This window comes from Papaver somniferum, chromosome 6, assembly GCF_003573695.1.
Source record: "Papaver somniferum cultivar HN1 chromosome 6, ASM357369v1, whole genome shotgun sequence".
Classification (NCBI taxonomy): Eukaryota; Viridiplantae; Streptophyta; class Magnoliopsida; order Ranunculales; family Papaveraceae; genus Papaver; species Papaver somniferum.
Genome location: NC_039363.1, coordinates 130,322,543 through 130,338,158, shown reverse-complemented (window position 1 = coordinate 130,338,158; position 15,616 = coordinate 130,322,543). Strand labels below are relative to the sequence as shown.

At 35.4% G+C, this 15,616-nt stretch overlaps 1 protein-coding gene across 1 annotated transcript; it reads left to right on the top strand.

The window, feature by feature from the left end:
• The first annotated feature begins 35 nt into the window (after positions 1-35).
• LOC113289303 (dolichyl-diphosphooligosaccharide--protein glycosyltransferase 48 kDa subunit-like) lies at positions 36-3,979 on the top strand. Its single transcript, XM_026538529.1, has 13 exons — positions 36-370; positions 470-606; positions 703-828; positions 1,044-1,097; positions 1,207-1,320; positions 1,560-1,615; positions 1,697-1,738; positions 1,944-2,019; positions 2,226-2,297; positions 2,416-2,541; positions 2,623-2,727; positions 3,437-3,520; positions 3,614-3,979. The coding sequence occupies exons 1-13, from the start codon at positions 100-102 to the stop codon at positions 3,659-3,661; spliced, it is 1,311 nt and encodes a 436-aa protein (XP_026394314.1). The 5' UTR covers positions 36-99; the 3' UTR covers positions 3,662-3,979.
• The last annotated feature ends 11,637 nt before the right edge of the window (positions 3,980-15,616 follow it).

The following is a 15,616-nucleotide window of genomic DNA, read 5'->3' as shown; positions in this document are numbered from 1 at the left end:
AAACCACAAAGACTTTCTTCTCTTTGACATCTACTATTTACTATATCGATCTTCTTCATTTTCTGTGTGAGTTTGGATCCAGAAACCAAAACCCTAAAAATGGCGAAAAATCTCGTCATATTTTTAACCCTAATTTCGTTTCTTCCATTGTTGTGTAACTCATTCTCTTCTGAGAACCCTAGTGATCGGAAAATTCTGGTGTTAGTAGATGATCTAGGTATCAAATCTTCGCATTCGATCTTCTTCAAATCTCTTCAAACACGTGGATTTGAACTTGATTTTAAGCTTGCTGAGGATCCTAAGCTTACTCTCAAGAGATATGGGAAGTATCTGTATGATGGATTATTACTTTTCTCTCCATCAACTAAGCGTAAGTTTATCTTGCTCTGGTGTTAATTAGAATTGTCAATTTTTTTGGGGTTTTAATTGAACATTTTTTTTTTTTTTTTTGGTATATTGCGTTGTGTAGGTTTGGGAGGATCTTTGGATTCAGCTGCTGTATTGGAATTTGTTGATGCTGGGCATGATTTGATTCTTACAGCTGATTCTTCTGCTTCTGATTTGATTAGAGATATTGCTACCGAATGTGGTGTTGATTTTGATGAGGTTAGTTTGAGAATCTAGAACTGATTGTATGGGAAATGCATACTGAATTCTTGATTTGTTTCAATTTTGCTTGTTTGTTTGTTGTGTTTTGTGTAGGATTCCGAAGCTAAGGTTATTGATCATACCAGTTATGCTGTATCAGCTACTGATGGGGATCATACTTTGATTGCTAGTGATGATTTCATTAAATCTGATGTGATTTTGGGAAGCAAGAAAATTGAGGCAAGTTTATTTCTGATTTTTATTAATTTGTTTTTCCAGCTGTAAATGCATAGAACATTGTTGATTTTGTGAAACAACTGTGACAAAATTTACTAAAAACTATCTTCTTGAACTTCTCATACAATGCCATTTCGAACAAACAATTTTCTAGTAGCTTGATGGTTATATGAAAGCGCCATGGATTTCTGATGTACGTATTAACTGAACTGGTACAGGCACCTGTACTCTTTCAAGGAATTGGCCATTCATTAAGCTCTGCCAATAGCCTGGTAAACTTGGTTTTGTTAATGCAGTTACTTGTTTCAACTTATTGTTCAGCTATCATTCTGGTGCATTTTGTTGATGTTCTTATTACCATTTTTTCTACATTGCGTATAGGGTATAAAAGTTCTCTCAGCTTCTCCTGCTGCATATTCTGCTAATCCAAATGCAAAGTTGTCAAATCCTCCATCACTCACAGGAGCTACAATCTCTTTAGTGTCAGTTGTTCAGGTATTTCCTTTGCTGTTGGGGAGTTATCTCCAAGCCCTTTATAATAATTTTTTGTTGTATAGTAAGAAGTCTCTCACTTTGCAACTGCAGTTATATGATGTTCAGCTCTAGTATGATATACATTAACGAGACCATTTGTTGTTGCTTTTTATATACCTTTAGCTGCTTCATCAATATCTCTTTGTAATCCTTTTTATATAAATCCTCAGGGTATGAATTAATTTCTTCTACATTTGCAGGCAAGAAACAATGCTCGTGTAGTTATATCTGGCTCCTTAGATCTGTTCAGCAATCGGTATACGTCAAATTCATCTGTACGATGTTTTTTCACTATTTTTTACTCCTTCCACTGATATAACTTTTTTCTTTGACTTAGATTGTTCAAATCGGCTGTGCAGAAAGCAGGAACCTCAATTAAGTAAGCAAAGCTCTCATACTGTCTTAGCTTTAAGCTTTCCGCTTATGATTGCCTAACTATGCATGAAATAAGTTCAGAAAAGTAATAACTGAGATGTATTTCTTTCTTGGCTGTTCATTGGGTTTGGAAGGCACATCCTAGATTCTACACAATGATCCACTTTAAGATTAAAAAACTCATTGAGAAATTTTGCTTTCAATTTCAGACACGAGAAATCTGGCAACGAGCAGTTTGCTACTGAACTCAGCAAATGGGTCTTCCATGAAAGAGGTCATCTTAAGGTAAGACTTCTACCTCGTATTTGAATTGAAATTTTATGACTGCTGTCTGCTGAAAGAAACTATAGGTCAGATCTTAGATGTTTGTGCTTTCACCCTTCACAGTTTAAATTATCTCCTGCGGATACGAAGTAAACTTTTACTTACAATTCAACTACTATGATTGACATCCAGTTTGAGCATTAGTATAACGTCCATGTTGTCTGTAGGCGGTCTATGTTAGGCATCACAGAGTTGGGGAAACAGATGAGCCTGCAATTTACAGGATAAATGATGAAGTGGTATTTGCTTCTGTCCCTTTTTTCTCTGATAGAATACCATTTCTCGTATTATGGATGAAAATCAAGGAATGAGTCAGTATTTGGTTGCTTATTTTTTGACCCATAATTTTGTTTGAAGGAGTACTCCGTCGAGATCTATGAATGGTCTGGGACAAGCTGGGTACCATATATTGCAAATGATGTTCAACTCCAGTTTTACATGATGAGCCCCTATGTATTGAAGAATTTATCCACTGATAAGAAGGTAATTTGATTCCGAAGTTCTCATTTACTTGTGTTTTTCTAGCCTTTTATAAATGATTTTTTGCATGTCTTGTTTCTGCAGGGGTTATACTCTACAATCTTCAAGGTACCAGATGTTTATGGTGTTTTCCAATTTAAGGTTGAGTACCAGAGACTTGGGTACACAAGCCTATCTCTTTCAAAGCAGGTATTTATATTATCTTTGCATAAACCATATTTCTTTCATGTAGTAATACAGTTAATAATGCGCAGCCAAGTAACCTGAAGTCATGGTTGTCGTATGACAGTTTAGAGATTAGTTAGCCTTTCCATTGGTCACATTCAATGTTTTTAGTCACCGTGATTTGAATGCTTAGGCTAGGCTATTTGTCAAATGTAGTTTAATCTTTAGATCAACTTGCTCTTGCCCATTACTAGCTTTCTTACAAAATCATTTTCAATATTAACTATTTCATATTGTTTATTTAACTCATCAATGACTTGGCAATTTGAGATAATCTTGGTTTACTCAAAGTCATGGTAAAATTCTTTTGCAAAAGAAAGATCCTATTGTCAAGACGACTTTAACGGTTTAACCCCTTTACGGCAGCTCATAAGCGTACGGTGGCCTATTACTAGCTTCTTTAGAAAATCATCTTTAATATTAACTATTTCGTATTGTTTATTTAACTCATCAAATGACTTGGCATTTTGAGACAGTCTTTTGTATGCCAAGTCATGGTATAACTCTTTTGCAAAACAAAGATGCTATGGTCTAAACGACTTGAACCCCTTTACGACAGCTCATATGCATGCAGTGTTCTATGATAATGTACTAATTTATGTAACTAGCATATTCTTATTTCAATTTGTGCCTTTGGAGGTGATCTTTACTTGATGGACTTTTTGAATTACAGATTCCAGTTCGACCTTACAGACACAATGAATACGAGAGATTTATACCCACAGCTTTTCCCTATTATGGAGCTTCATTCTCAACCGTAAGATCTCTCTCTAGTCTCTACATATACACGCACAATGAGATGCAGGACAGTAAGAGATTGTTCCTGACAATGCTGTATTTTTGGTTGCAGATGGCTGGTTTCTTTGTTTTCACTATTGTCTATTTATACCACAAATAGATTTTCGAAGTGGCAGCATTATAATGGCAGACGCTTTCCATCCAAGTATGAGAGAAGTCAGAGTTACGATTTTAGGACAGAAGATACTTTAAAAACTTAGGAGATAATCAGATTGAGACTTGGGAAGATGTTCTGACTTCTGAGAACATAATTTTGTTCAATCAAATGTTTTTGTGCTCTTATCTAGATTATTACAGATGCCAGTGCTTTCCAAGCTTAGATGCTCTTTTGGCTCTTCTTTGTGTATCTGGTTTAGTCTTTCGGCTGTTGCTGTCTGCCTGCATATAAGCATATCCCATCCAATCTTATTTGTTAGAATTATGGTATCTGTTTTCAACTCGTCCGCCCAGGAATAAAAAACACAAAAATACCACAGTCGCGGCAAGGAATCCCTGGGATCTCCAGTGGGAAACCGACAGCAAGAATTTACTTTACGGTGATTATATTCCTTTTGGTAAACCCCATTATCTGATTATCTACATAAAAATGATTGCATTATCAACCATGGTAGATAACCGATCAGAAAAAGATAACTGAAATCATCCTTATCAACCTAGGTTTATCTTCCTCCAAATAACAAAACTAGGAATTACTGGCTAGTCCAGGAATGAGGAAATCGGTTACTGGCTAGTCCACTCCCAGAATTGATTTATCCTCATGTTTTTGGACCAGAAACTTTATCCCCTAGTCCATCCACGTGCGGTTTACACAAGACCAGTTTTCAAATATTCCCAACATACCCTTCTGCAACTCAAAGTGACGAACATAAAACCAAGTCAGTTTCTTTCTTCTTTTTTTCTTCTCAGATCGGTTTCTCTCACTCTGCGTTTTGGATAGAATCAATTTCTGGTACTGTTTTTCATTCATCTTCATCTGAGCTTCGAATTAGGTTCTTCTGAGTTTCGAATTAGGTCATCTGAGCTTCGAACCAAGGTATTTATCCTTTCAATCATCCTCTTCTGTTGTTGTTCTAGAAATCTTGATGAATAATTAGGTTTATTCTGATCCGATTTCTATCAGGATAATTGTATATGATGTACATTGTTATCTTTTTATGATTTCGTTTTATGATTTCTGTTTTATGATGATTTACAATGTCAATTCAGTTTCGAAGTAATTTTCGTTCGTTATTTAAGTAATTTTCGTGATTTTTGTGTGTTTCAATTAGGTATTTGAGCTTCGAATTAGGTTTATCTCAGATTCGAACAAGGTATGATTTCTTTTTATGATTTCTGTTCTGTTTTTTGTAATATGATTTTTTGTATTTTCTACGTTTTTCTGCTGCTGTTCTGTTTAGTTTTCATTAGACAGATCGTGTAGTATGTATTACCAATACGTACTGCATATAGCGTGCTCTCTTTTCATTATGCAGTAGATGCCAATACATATGAATATGAGTCAGTACATGTCAATACGTCCTTCATATAGCATTTTTTTTTTCATCCTGCAGTAGATGCCAATACATATCAATATGAGTCAGTACATGTCAATACGTACTGCTTATAGCATGTCAATACAAAGACTCTTTTTGTTTCATCTCAGTACATGTCATTTTTTACAGGGTTAACATGTCTGACGTTGCTCCCAAACCAGACTTCTCCATCTATTCTCATGTATACCATAAGCAATATCATTTTGCATATGAGGTTACATCGTTTTCAACTTTAGAGGATTTGGAATTTTGCATCTGTAATATGTGGAGCTGGTTGACTCCATCGACTATTCTGGTTAACTATTTCCAGAATCAAGCGATAGTTCCTATTCTTGCCGATGTAACACTCCAGGGCATCTCTGCATTATATTCTTCAAAGCAATCAGCTTTCTTTGATTTGCACGTGGATGTAATTTCAAATGGCGCATCTAGGCGTATGGAAGTTGACAGTAATGCAGACTTAGTTGCCAGTGCAAAGAATAGTTATTTGAAAGAAGGTAAAGAAGCCCCAAGAGTGTTTTTTTCAGATGGTTGGGATAAGATTTTTTATGATACAGATCAATTATTCTATGGTGGTGTTGATGCCGTACGTATAGCATGCCAAAAATACTGCATGAGAACTGGATATGAGGTAATTAAGAAGAAGAATGACCTTGAGAGATTCACCGCCGTATGTAGTGTGAAAGGTTGTTCATGGAAGCTTCACGCAACTGCCATTGGTAGTTCTATTGATGTTTTTAAGATAAAGGAATATGTGGGAAGGCACACCTGTGGCGGTGGTTATATGTTGAAGAATCCAAGAGTTACAAAAAAAACTCATGAACAGTCTAATTCATGAGATGGTCAGGGCACAACCCTCGCATAACACCAGCAGAGATCATAGATTATCTTAAAGTTGGTGGTGGCATTGAAATCCAGTATCACCACGCATATCATGCAATTGAGTTGTTTCATAAACAGATTTTTGGTAATGATGTGAAGTCGTACACTGATCTGGCTTGGTGGGTGAATGCTGTTAGGGAAACAAACCCTGGGTCATTTATTGATTTCGATTTCAATGATGCTACAAAAAGATTCAATAGACTTTTTGTTTTCTTTGGAGCTTGTATAAAGGGATATAAACTATGTCGTCCCATGATTTTCTGTGACTGTACATTTCTCATTGGAACTTTTAAAGGAGGTCTCATGGCAGCAACATGTCTTAATTGCAATCAAGGTAACTGGTTCTTTTTTTTTTCTGATATGTAGTGTCTGGTAGTTAGATCACTCATATTGACCTTGCTTCACTATCTGACAATGAGTATTGACCATACTACATATTGACCTTACTGAGTATGAGATAAACCATACTGCATGTGAAAATGTAGTGTCAATCAGTTGCTTAACATGTCATTATGTAGTGTCAGGTTTTCACATATCAACAAAGAGGTAAACCATATTGCATGTCAATATGTAGTGTCAATATTAGTTGCTTAACATAACTAGTAATTCCTTTTTGCAGGATTTTATCCGCTTGCGTTTGCTTTAGTACCCGGTGAAGACAATATCAGCTGGGAATGGTTTTTCAAGAAACTGAAGGAGGCTTTGAATGATGATCGCCCAATCACTTTTATGACTGACCGAGGTGAAGGGTTGGTTAAATATATTCCCAAAGAGTTCCCTGATTCTCATCAAAGATATTGTTACTTCCATTTGGACAAAAACTTACCTATCGCAAAGTCTGACGAAAAGTATAAGGAAGTGACTGATGCTTTCCGAAAGGCGACATATGCTCTTTCTCCTGCAACATACGAGGAAGGTCTTCAAGAAATGGTTAATTTGGAAAGGCCTTGGGTTGCTGACTACTTCCACAACATTCCAAAAGAAAAGTGGTCCAGTGCTTTCTTCAAGGGCTGTAGTTATGGTTACACTTCATCTAGCGTTGTTGAATCGTTCAATAGCTGGATTAACAAAGAGAAGAAATTACCTGCGTGTGCGTTCGTTGACTCGATCAGGTTTGTATCAGTTTCCTTAGTCACAGTACAAGCTTATATTAGTTTTCTTTTTGTAACAGTATTAGCATATATGTTCTGTTAATCTACGTATATTTTAGTATAATAGACTTGTTTCCCTTGTCGTGTAGGATACGTATGATGGAAATGATGTCAGAACGTCGTGAGAGTCTCTTGATGGACCCAGAACTAACCCCTACGTATCAAGCCTTGCTTGAACTACACATCCAAATTGGCCGTCCCTGGAAAGTTAGCCAGTCAGATGCTAATCGTTATGAAGTGCATTCTCCAAGGTTAGCGTTTACCCCTAATCTCTATCATCTGAATGTTATTTACTTTCTCTTTTTTTTTTAAGTACCATGTTTCTGTGAGAACATATAAATATGTACTGTGTATATTAGGTGTACTGAAAAATAACACATGAATATGTACTGTGCAGATCTCATATGGTAGATCTAGAGAGAAAAACTTGTACTTGCCAACGATGGCGCGTTTATGGTTTTCCATGCTCGCACGCTACTGCAAGCTATTACTAGATCTGGAGGAAGGATTCTTGATTACGTTGAAGATTATTTCAAAGTTACCACTTTTCGTAAGCTATATTCAATAGCTATTAGACCCGTTCCTAACCACGACAGGTATGTGTCTTTAATCAGTACATTTTCATATTTTGCATAACAATATGTAATGGTAGATACCACTTACACATGTAATAGCAATTGAAACTCAACATAAACCTACTTACATATGGATGTTACATACTGATATGTAATGGTAGATACCACTACATTTTTTGATATTTGTTTTTCAGGAACAATATACCGTGTACATATTCATATGTAGTTGTGGTTCATTCCATTTATATGATACTGTTTTTTTCTCACAGGCCCGATGAGTATCACGTAGACGATATCGTTCTCCCAGCAGAAGTAATTAGGTCTCCACCAGGCAGGAAAAAGGGGAAACGTATTAAGTCTGCATATGAGACTAGTAGAAAATCTGTCAAGTGTTCAAACTGTAATTTGAAGACTCATCACAACAAGGCAACATGCAATCTTATCCGACAGTATGAACTTTCTGAAGAATGATTTTGTGTCAGGTATGTATTTCAGTCAGATACATATTAATGTCTTAATTAAGTAAGTATGATACAATACAATGTACTTTTAAGCAAGTAGTGTTCTGATTTCTCTTTTTTTTTTATCACAGGCTTGAACGTGCAGCAGAATGTTATATCGATGATGTTGCCAGATTCCTTTTCCACAATTCTTTCCTCTAGCCCTTGTTCTATTCTACCGTTTTTCTTTTTGATTTTGTCAGTACCAACTGAATTTGGTTAATAAGTATTTCATTTACAGTACATACATTACAAGTGTACTGAAAATACTGTTTTTGTTGTTTCTTAGAACATCTTTTGGTTTTTGAAACATTATAAGTCTATCAAAATGTAGTTATTGTAGTTATTTTCGAATAATGAAATATGTTGTTAAGTCTATCAAAATGTCAGTATCTATCACCAGTAGTGAAGTATTTACATACTGAAATTACATGTCAGTATTGTAGTGTTTAACCATCTTCCACTAAGATTATTTAGAACATATCATAATTACAATTCCACAAAAACTTTTGTGGTTTCAATCAGGTTAGTACATATTAAAGAAAACAATCAGTACTTACTGATATGTAGTGGTTAGTTTAATTATGATATGTGGTTTTCCAGCTGATTCACCATCTTCACGGGGGTCGAGGGGGCAGCGCCCCGTATCAACAACACAAAATCATGTTTAAGTAACACAATTGAAATATCACTACATTAAAGTTAAACCCAAATTCAAATTAAAAATCACTACATATTAGATATACCCAAAAAAAACATGTTTGGAAAAGCTATATGTTTTTGAACATTCTTGAACTCATGAAATGAAATGTAACCAAGAATAAAAAGAAAAGAAAATAGGTAAATAGTGATATGTACTGTCAGATTACTTTTAGTAAGTAAGACTATTTTTGTGTTATCTGCCAACTGATTTCTGGTGGAGATGCTTTCAGCAATTTGCATGCTAACGGGACCCTTTTGTTACGAATCTTCGCTTGCACTTCTTCATCATCTCCCAAAGGCACTCCCACATATTTTCTTTTTGACTTCATCTTCATAAAATGCATCACAAACAGTAGACAGTCTGGCGATCCCCCTTGTTGAGGTGCTTCACATTCATTCACTATTACATTCTTCATTGTTACTTTGTTCTTCTCCAGCAAGTACACGTTGATAGGTACGTACATGTAATCTGCCATTTTGCAGGCGTGTGGATAACAAATACCTCCCCATTCAGCCTTAGAAGAATTGTAGTGGTTGAACACCATTTTTTCGCAGTCATACTCAAGTAGCGTCCAATGAAGATTGTGGTGGCACATTGGTACAAGAATCTTCTTGATACTTTCATCCATCGCCAATATTGGTTTGTAAACAGAATCATGTGCTGCTCCTTTGAGGTTATCCGAGAACTCGACATTGTACTGAAAACATGGATGTACTTGAAATAGTTTATATCTAATTTTGTTTTATGCAATATCGATATGTAGTGTACCTACCCCTACATACTTTTTAATTTTTGAATATGTGTTGTAGTAAATATGCAGTGTAAGATAACAACTTACCCAAGCGGACGGATCCAGATGCAACACAGGCAAGTATTTCCTGTATACTTCGTGCATCGTTGCTCATTCTGAAATTTGGTGTTAAGCTTGTATTGTGCGTAGTTGAGAAGATCTTGTTCTAATAAATCGTTCTGCACCAAGTCATCAACTGTAGTTCCACTTACACAAAGACCACCTTCTCCCACTCTCCAAGCAATTGAGCTAGAAAATAAACGACGTAAAGGTTAGTATTCTTTGTGTAACAGTACATACTGATATGTCTTTCTCAGTATTTTTATACAAATATGTATGTATATCAAAAGTACATACACAAACTAATAGTACATATCAATATAAAAGTGTCAATTGAGAACTCACCTAAGATTTTTTGCATTATTGATGTATGTGGAAAGAGTACTCTTTTGTTCATCGTTCATGTCATTATAGAATGGTGATTTAGTCAGTTTCCGGAAATACTTGCGCAATTTAAGCTTTCTCTTTTTGTTTAGTGGTATTGCTTCTGCTGCTGCAGCTTTCGGTCCTTTATATGATGGTGAGAACTTACTTCCACTCTCATATATCATCTACCTTCTTTGCAGGATGGGAACGAGTAACAGGTCTGGTGGGTGTTGTTACCTGCTGCTTTTCGGGCTTTGTAGCGCGCTTTTTGTTCACTTTTACCATTTTTTGTTTCTGGCTTGGGCTAAACTGTTCCTGCATTTTTAATCAACATAAAAAAAATGTAAATATCTATATTGCATAAAACATAGTTACATCACCTAATCATTTTTGAAAGCATGTAGTGGTATATGATTGTATGGTATAGTGATTTCTAGTGCTACCATACTGATATACATATCAGTATGTAGTGATTTGTAGTGTAATATTAACTACACAAAATGAGATTTTTAGTACATATCATTCACCTGTGATGGAACCTCCAAAACATCTTGCGAGGGGACATCCAGAACATCTTGTGATGAAACATCCAAAGGATCTTGTGATGCAACCTCCAAATGACTTTTTGAACTGGTTGTAGGTATGTATTCTTGTTGCTTACCTGTAACTTCACCTGCATCTTTCGGTTCAATGGGTTCTTGTTGCTCAGTTGTTTCTTGTGGAATTTGTAAAGGCCGCAAATCTCTTCCAAACAGATTATCAAATTGTTCTCGTAAGTTAATACCAAAAAGACCATCGTTGTTATCTGGAAGGAGGTCTGCAAACTCTTCGACATAAACACCAATGCCAGAGTTTGCCATTTCTATAAAATCTGGCATAGACAGCTTTTCAATGTGTTCCAAACTCGACATCATAGTAAACAAAGGTACATCCAGCAAATGAAACTCTTCCGCCGCCAATCCGGCGTTATACTCTGGAAATTTCTGCGAATTAACTACAACTGAAGACTTCGTTTCTAGCATAGTTGTAAGCAACTCCTTTGTGCTTCCTGCCTAACTTCAAGTTGATCAACCTGCAAAAATCAATTGAAACTGTCAACAAAAACCTACTTAGCTTGAGTTTTTGCTATGTCTACCACCACAAGAATGTACTGTTACATATAAATGTTCCACTACAAGAATGTACTGTTACATATCAATATGTAATGGTAGATACCACTATATATTGATAAGTAACAGATAGATATTGATATGTAACAGATAGATAGTGGTATACAAGAATGTACTGTTACATATCAATATGTAATGGTAGATACCACTACATATTGATATGTAACAGATAGATATTGATATGCTACTTAGACTACGTACTGATATGCTACTTACCTGTGTGTTTTCTTTGCCCTTTTTCTCTTGTATCTCTTTGACTTTTTGCTCCAAATTAGATTTAGCCCAATTTTTAACCTCAGAACGCGGAACTTCAACATCATGGAACTTCAATACTGAAGTTGTTGACAATTCAACCTCAGAGGTGGCATTAGCATGAGTTTGATCTTTCGGTGTTGACAAACCAACTTCAGGAATGTTGACATTAGCATCTGTTTGATCTTCCGGAGAACCTTGTATTTCGTTCTCAACTATTTGGTCCACATTCAACTCTTCATTGGGGTTTCTTGGAGTAGGTGTACATCCCAAGCTAACATAATCTTCCTGGATGGCTTCTCTCTGCAAAGGGAAAGCTTTCCGGTAAATATCATGCAACATGAACTCAAGCTTTGAAGCGTCAACCGGTTCGCCCTCTTGCTGCATTGTGTTGAATTCACTCCATTTGGCAGATATTGTATTCCTCAAATCATCGTATTTAATCTTCCAATCTTCTCCCCCCAATACTGAGTCCTCTTCTTCCTTCTCTTCTTCCTCTTCTTCTTTCTCTTCTTCCGATTCGGAATTGTCATCTAAACAAAAAGCATCATCATTTGCTTCCTGTTGAATCCTTCTTGAAATACGATTAAGGATTTGTCTTTCTTCGTGTGTGATCTCGTCTTTGAAATCAACATGGAACTGGTACAAATCAAATAAATGTAAAAAAGCAACTACATATTAGATATTACCAAAAAAAACATGTCGTAGTTCTTTCTCTATTAGATACACAGGGAGAAATACATATTGATATGCTAATAACTACATATAAATATGTATCACCACAAATTGATATGCTAATAACTACTACATATTGATATGCTAATATGTAGTAGCATATTGATAGCTAATAACTACTACATATTGATATGCTAATAACTACATATCAATATGTCGAACTACATGTACTTATCAATATATATTTTATTATGACAAAATATGTACGGCAAGTTTACCTGATACTCAGAAAGATCAATATCCTTTAGGAACTCAACACATATCTTTGTGTGATTCCACCTAGCCACTCTTGGCACATACATTCCTGCAGGTCCTGTCACTATATCCTCGGGCGCCACCAAATGGGTATGCTCCGCAAACCATGGCTGCAAAATATTGATATGCAGTATTAGATATACTATCAAAATGTAGAAAACACATAAAACAAAAACATTTTGAAGTAGAATAAACAAATAAATAGATTCTTACCAACAAATAAATAGCACAACCATTTGTGCGTTCTACGGATTCCACGTTTTCATTCAACTCTTTCTCTAAATGAGAATGGATGAGGTCAGGCCATGAAATATTCTTAGCCTTCTCAAGATCAAGAACGAAACCAATATATTTTTCAGTCAAAGCGTTTGCATCACTTGTAGCGAAAAATAATGAAGTGCACATATACAGGCAGATAAGCCTAACAAGATCTTCGGCATCTTCCTCGTCTTCCTCGTCTTCTTCAGAATCTTCATTTGATTGATCACCCACGCTTTGCAGAGACTCTTCATCAGACTTCTTCTTTTTCAGATTAATTGGTGTTCGTTTAAGGATTTTCAAGATTTCCTTCACAATCATTGGCCTAGTCACTTTATCACCAGCTTTCATATCAGTAGGAAAAGTCCTTTTGAAAAATTCTGTTTCACACCATCCACTTTTTTTATTGACTTGTGTAAGCCTATAATCAAGATATTCCCTATTTGGAATTCTTGGCATCCCATAAATAAGTGCCATTTCTTCTGGTGTGGATACTAGCTCATTCGGTTGGCCATGCCTTTTAAAGACAAATCTAAGCTTGTTTGGATCTTGACCCCTAACGTAACAGCGTAACATTTTCGTCATTGCATCTTCAATCTTCAACCAATGTTCCAACTCAAATCTTGTGTACCAGAACATTAGGAACAGGTTACCGAATGATGCTTCAGAAATCATCTTCAGTTGCAACTCACTCAACTCAAGGTTTTCAGTGGACTTCGCAATAACCTTCTTAGTGCTCCTAATAGTCTTCGCAAGCCCCCATAAGCCCCTGAAACCTCCACGGTATAAACTTTGTGGTTTTCCATCTCCTTTCTTACGCTTATTAGCACCTACACAATGACAAGAACCAAAAACTGTTACAATATATATCAATATGGTATATCAAATATGTAGTTACATCATCAATATGTAGTTGTAATATCTACCAAGTCTTGAAACTACATATTATTAACAGTACATACGAGAATATAAGTATCCACCTCTACATATTTATATGTAATATGTTATGAGAGTATAAGTATTTACCTCTACATATTGATATGTAATATGTTATGAGAGTATAAGTATTTATCTCTACATATTGATATATAATAGTAGATACCACTACGTATTATTTTAACTACATATCGATTTGTAATAGTACGTATGGCATATGTATCTGCTTTGATACAGTAAAAATATAAAAACACTTAATACCAAAAACAAGCACAACAATGCATCATTACATACTCATAAACATATGTTATTAAGGATACATATTATTCATACGCTTTGTTCTTATATGTAGTTGTACTACATACCTTCTACATTTGCTTTCCCCCCTTTTGCTTTTGGTGAAGGAGTAGCAGATCTCAAGGCAAGTGCTTTCTTCCCATTCTCTTACCCTACACCATATCAAATATGTAGTTAATGTATCTACCATGAACATGAAACAACTACATATCAAATACCACAATATATTGGTAATTTTATAACTACATACTGATAACTACATATGAACCACAATTTACGGGGGTCGAGGGGGCAGCGCCCCCTTGTTATTAAGAATTATCTTCACTTTTAACATTACAAACCTTCTTTCAGGAGCGCTTTTGCTTTCCCCCTTTTTGCTTTTCCCTTTCCTTTTGGAGAAGGAGTAGCAGCTCTTAGGACAAGTGCTTTGTTCCCCTTTGCTGGTGGTGAAGGAGTAGCAGCCTTTATCGCTGTTTTTCCTTTTGGTTTAGTAGTTGCCGCTGCTGTTTTTCTTTTGCTTTTTGCTTCAGGAGAAACATCTGCTTTCTTTCCTTTGGTTTTTGCTGTTTTTGTAAACCAAAAGTTTTGTACACATTACATATTACAGGCAGATAATAATATGTAGCACACATATCAATTTGAGATGCTATCATTACATATCAATAAGTACAAATTGTAGACAACATATTGATATGTAGTACAGATATAAAACATATGAATCACATACTGCATGTCAATATGTTGTGTCAAATTACATACACAACAGATGAAAAACATATGACTCACAGAGATGTTGTGTTTCTATTGAACAAAAAACATATGAATCACACACTGCATGTCAATATGTTGTCTCAAATTACATATACAACATATGAAAACATGTATACCAGACACTACATACAAATATGTAGTGATTCCATTGAGCATAGAAATCAAAAAGAAAAACGACAACAACTTACCTGTTTTCTGATCGATATGTTTCTTCCTCTTTGTTGGTGAAGGAGTAACAACTTTACTCCTACTTCTTGTTATTGGTGAAGGAGTAACATCAGGGGGGGTTTCTTCGGGGTTTGTTGTTGGTGAATCATCATCGTTTTTTCTTCTTCTTTTTGCTGGAGAAGGGTTTTCTTCTGTAATTTCTTCTGTATTTTCTTCTGTAATTGTCCTCTTAATTTTTCTATTCAATACCATTTTCTCTCTTCAATTGAATGAAATGAAAATTAGGTCTGAAAATTAGGTTTTCTGTAACTGTTGTTGATAGATTTTCGATTTCAAATTTCGGTAATTGTTGTTGATGACCTTTATCGATTTCGTTTTCCTGTAACTGATTTCAAATTTCAGTAACTGAATTTGAAAGAAGAGAGAGAACTGAGAGAGAAGAAACTGAAAACTGAGAAAAAGAAAAATGAAAAAGGAACTGACATAATCCCGTGTTATGGGTATAAAAGTAATTGCCGCTGTTTTTAAACATTTTTGGACCAGCGGATAATTTGTTTATCCCTCTGGACTACACAGTAATCCCGGATCGGATTTTTGGACTAAACAGGAAATTTCTCATAACAAAATTGTAAATTGACAGCCAATTGTCTTGACT

What these genes read in the sequence shown, in the direction of transcription:
- LOC113289303 (XM_026538529.1), top strand. Translation starts at nt 100, where the DNA reads ATGGCGAAAAATCTCGTCATATTTTTAACCCTAATTTCGTTTCTTCCA. An exon ending in TTAGATCTGTTCAGCAATCG is followed by an intron (nt 1,616 to 1,696) that starts GTATACGTCAAA and finishes TCTTTGACTTAG; the next exon opens with ATTGTTCAAATCGGCTGTGC. An exon ending in ATGAAAGAGGTCATCTTAAG is followed by an intron (nt 2,020 to 2,225) that starts GTAAGACTTCTA and finishes TGTTGTCTGTAG; the next exon opens with GCGGTCTATGTTAGGCATCA.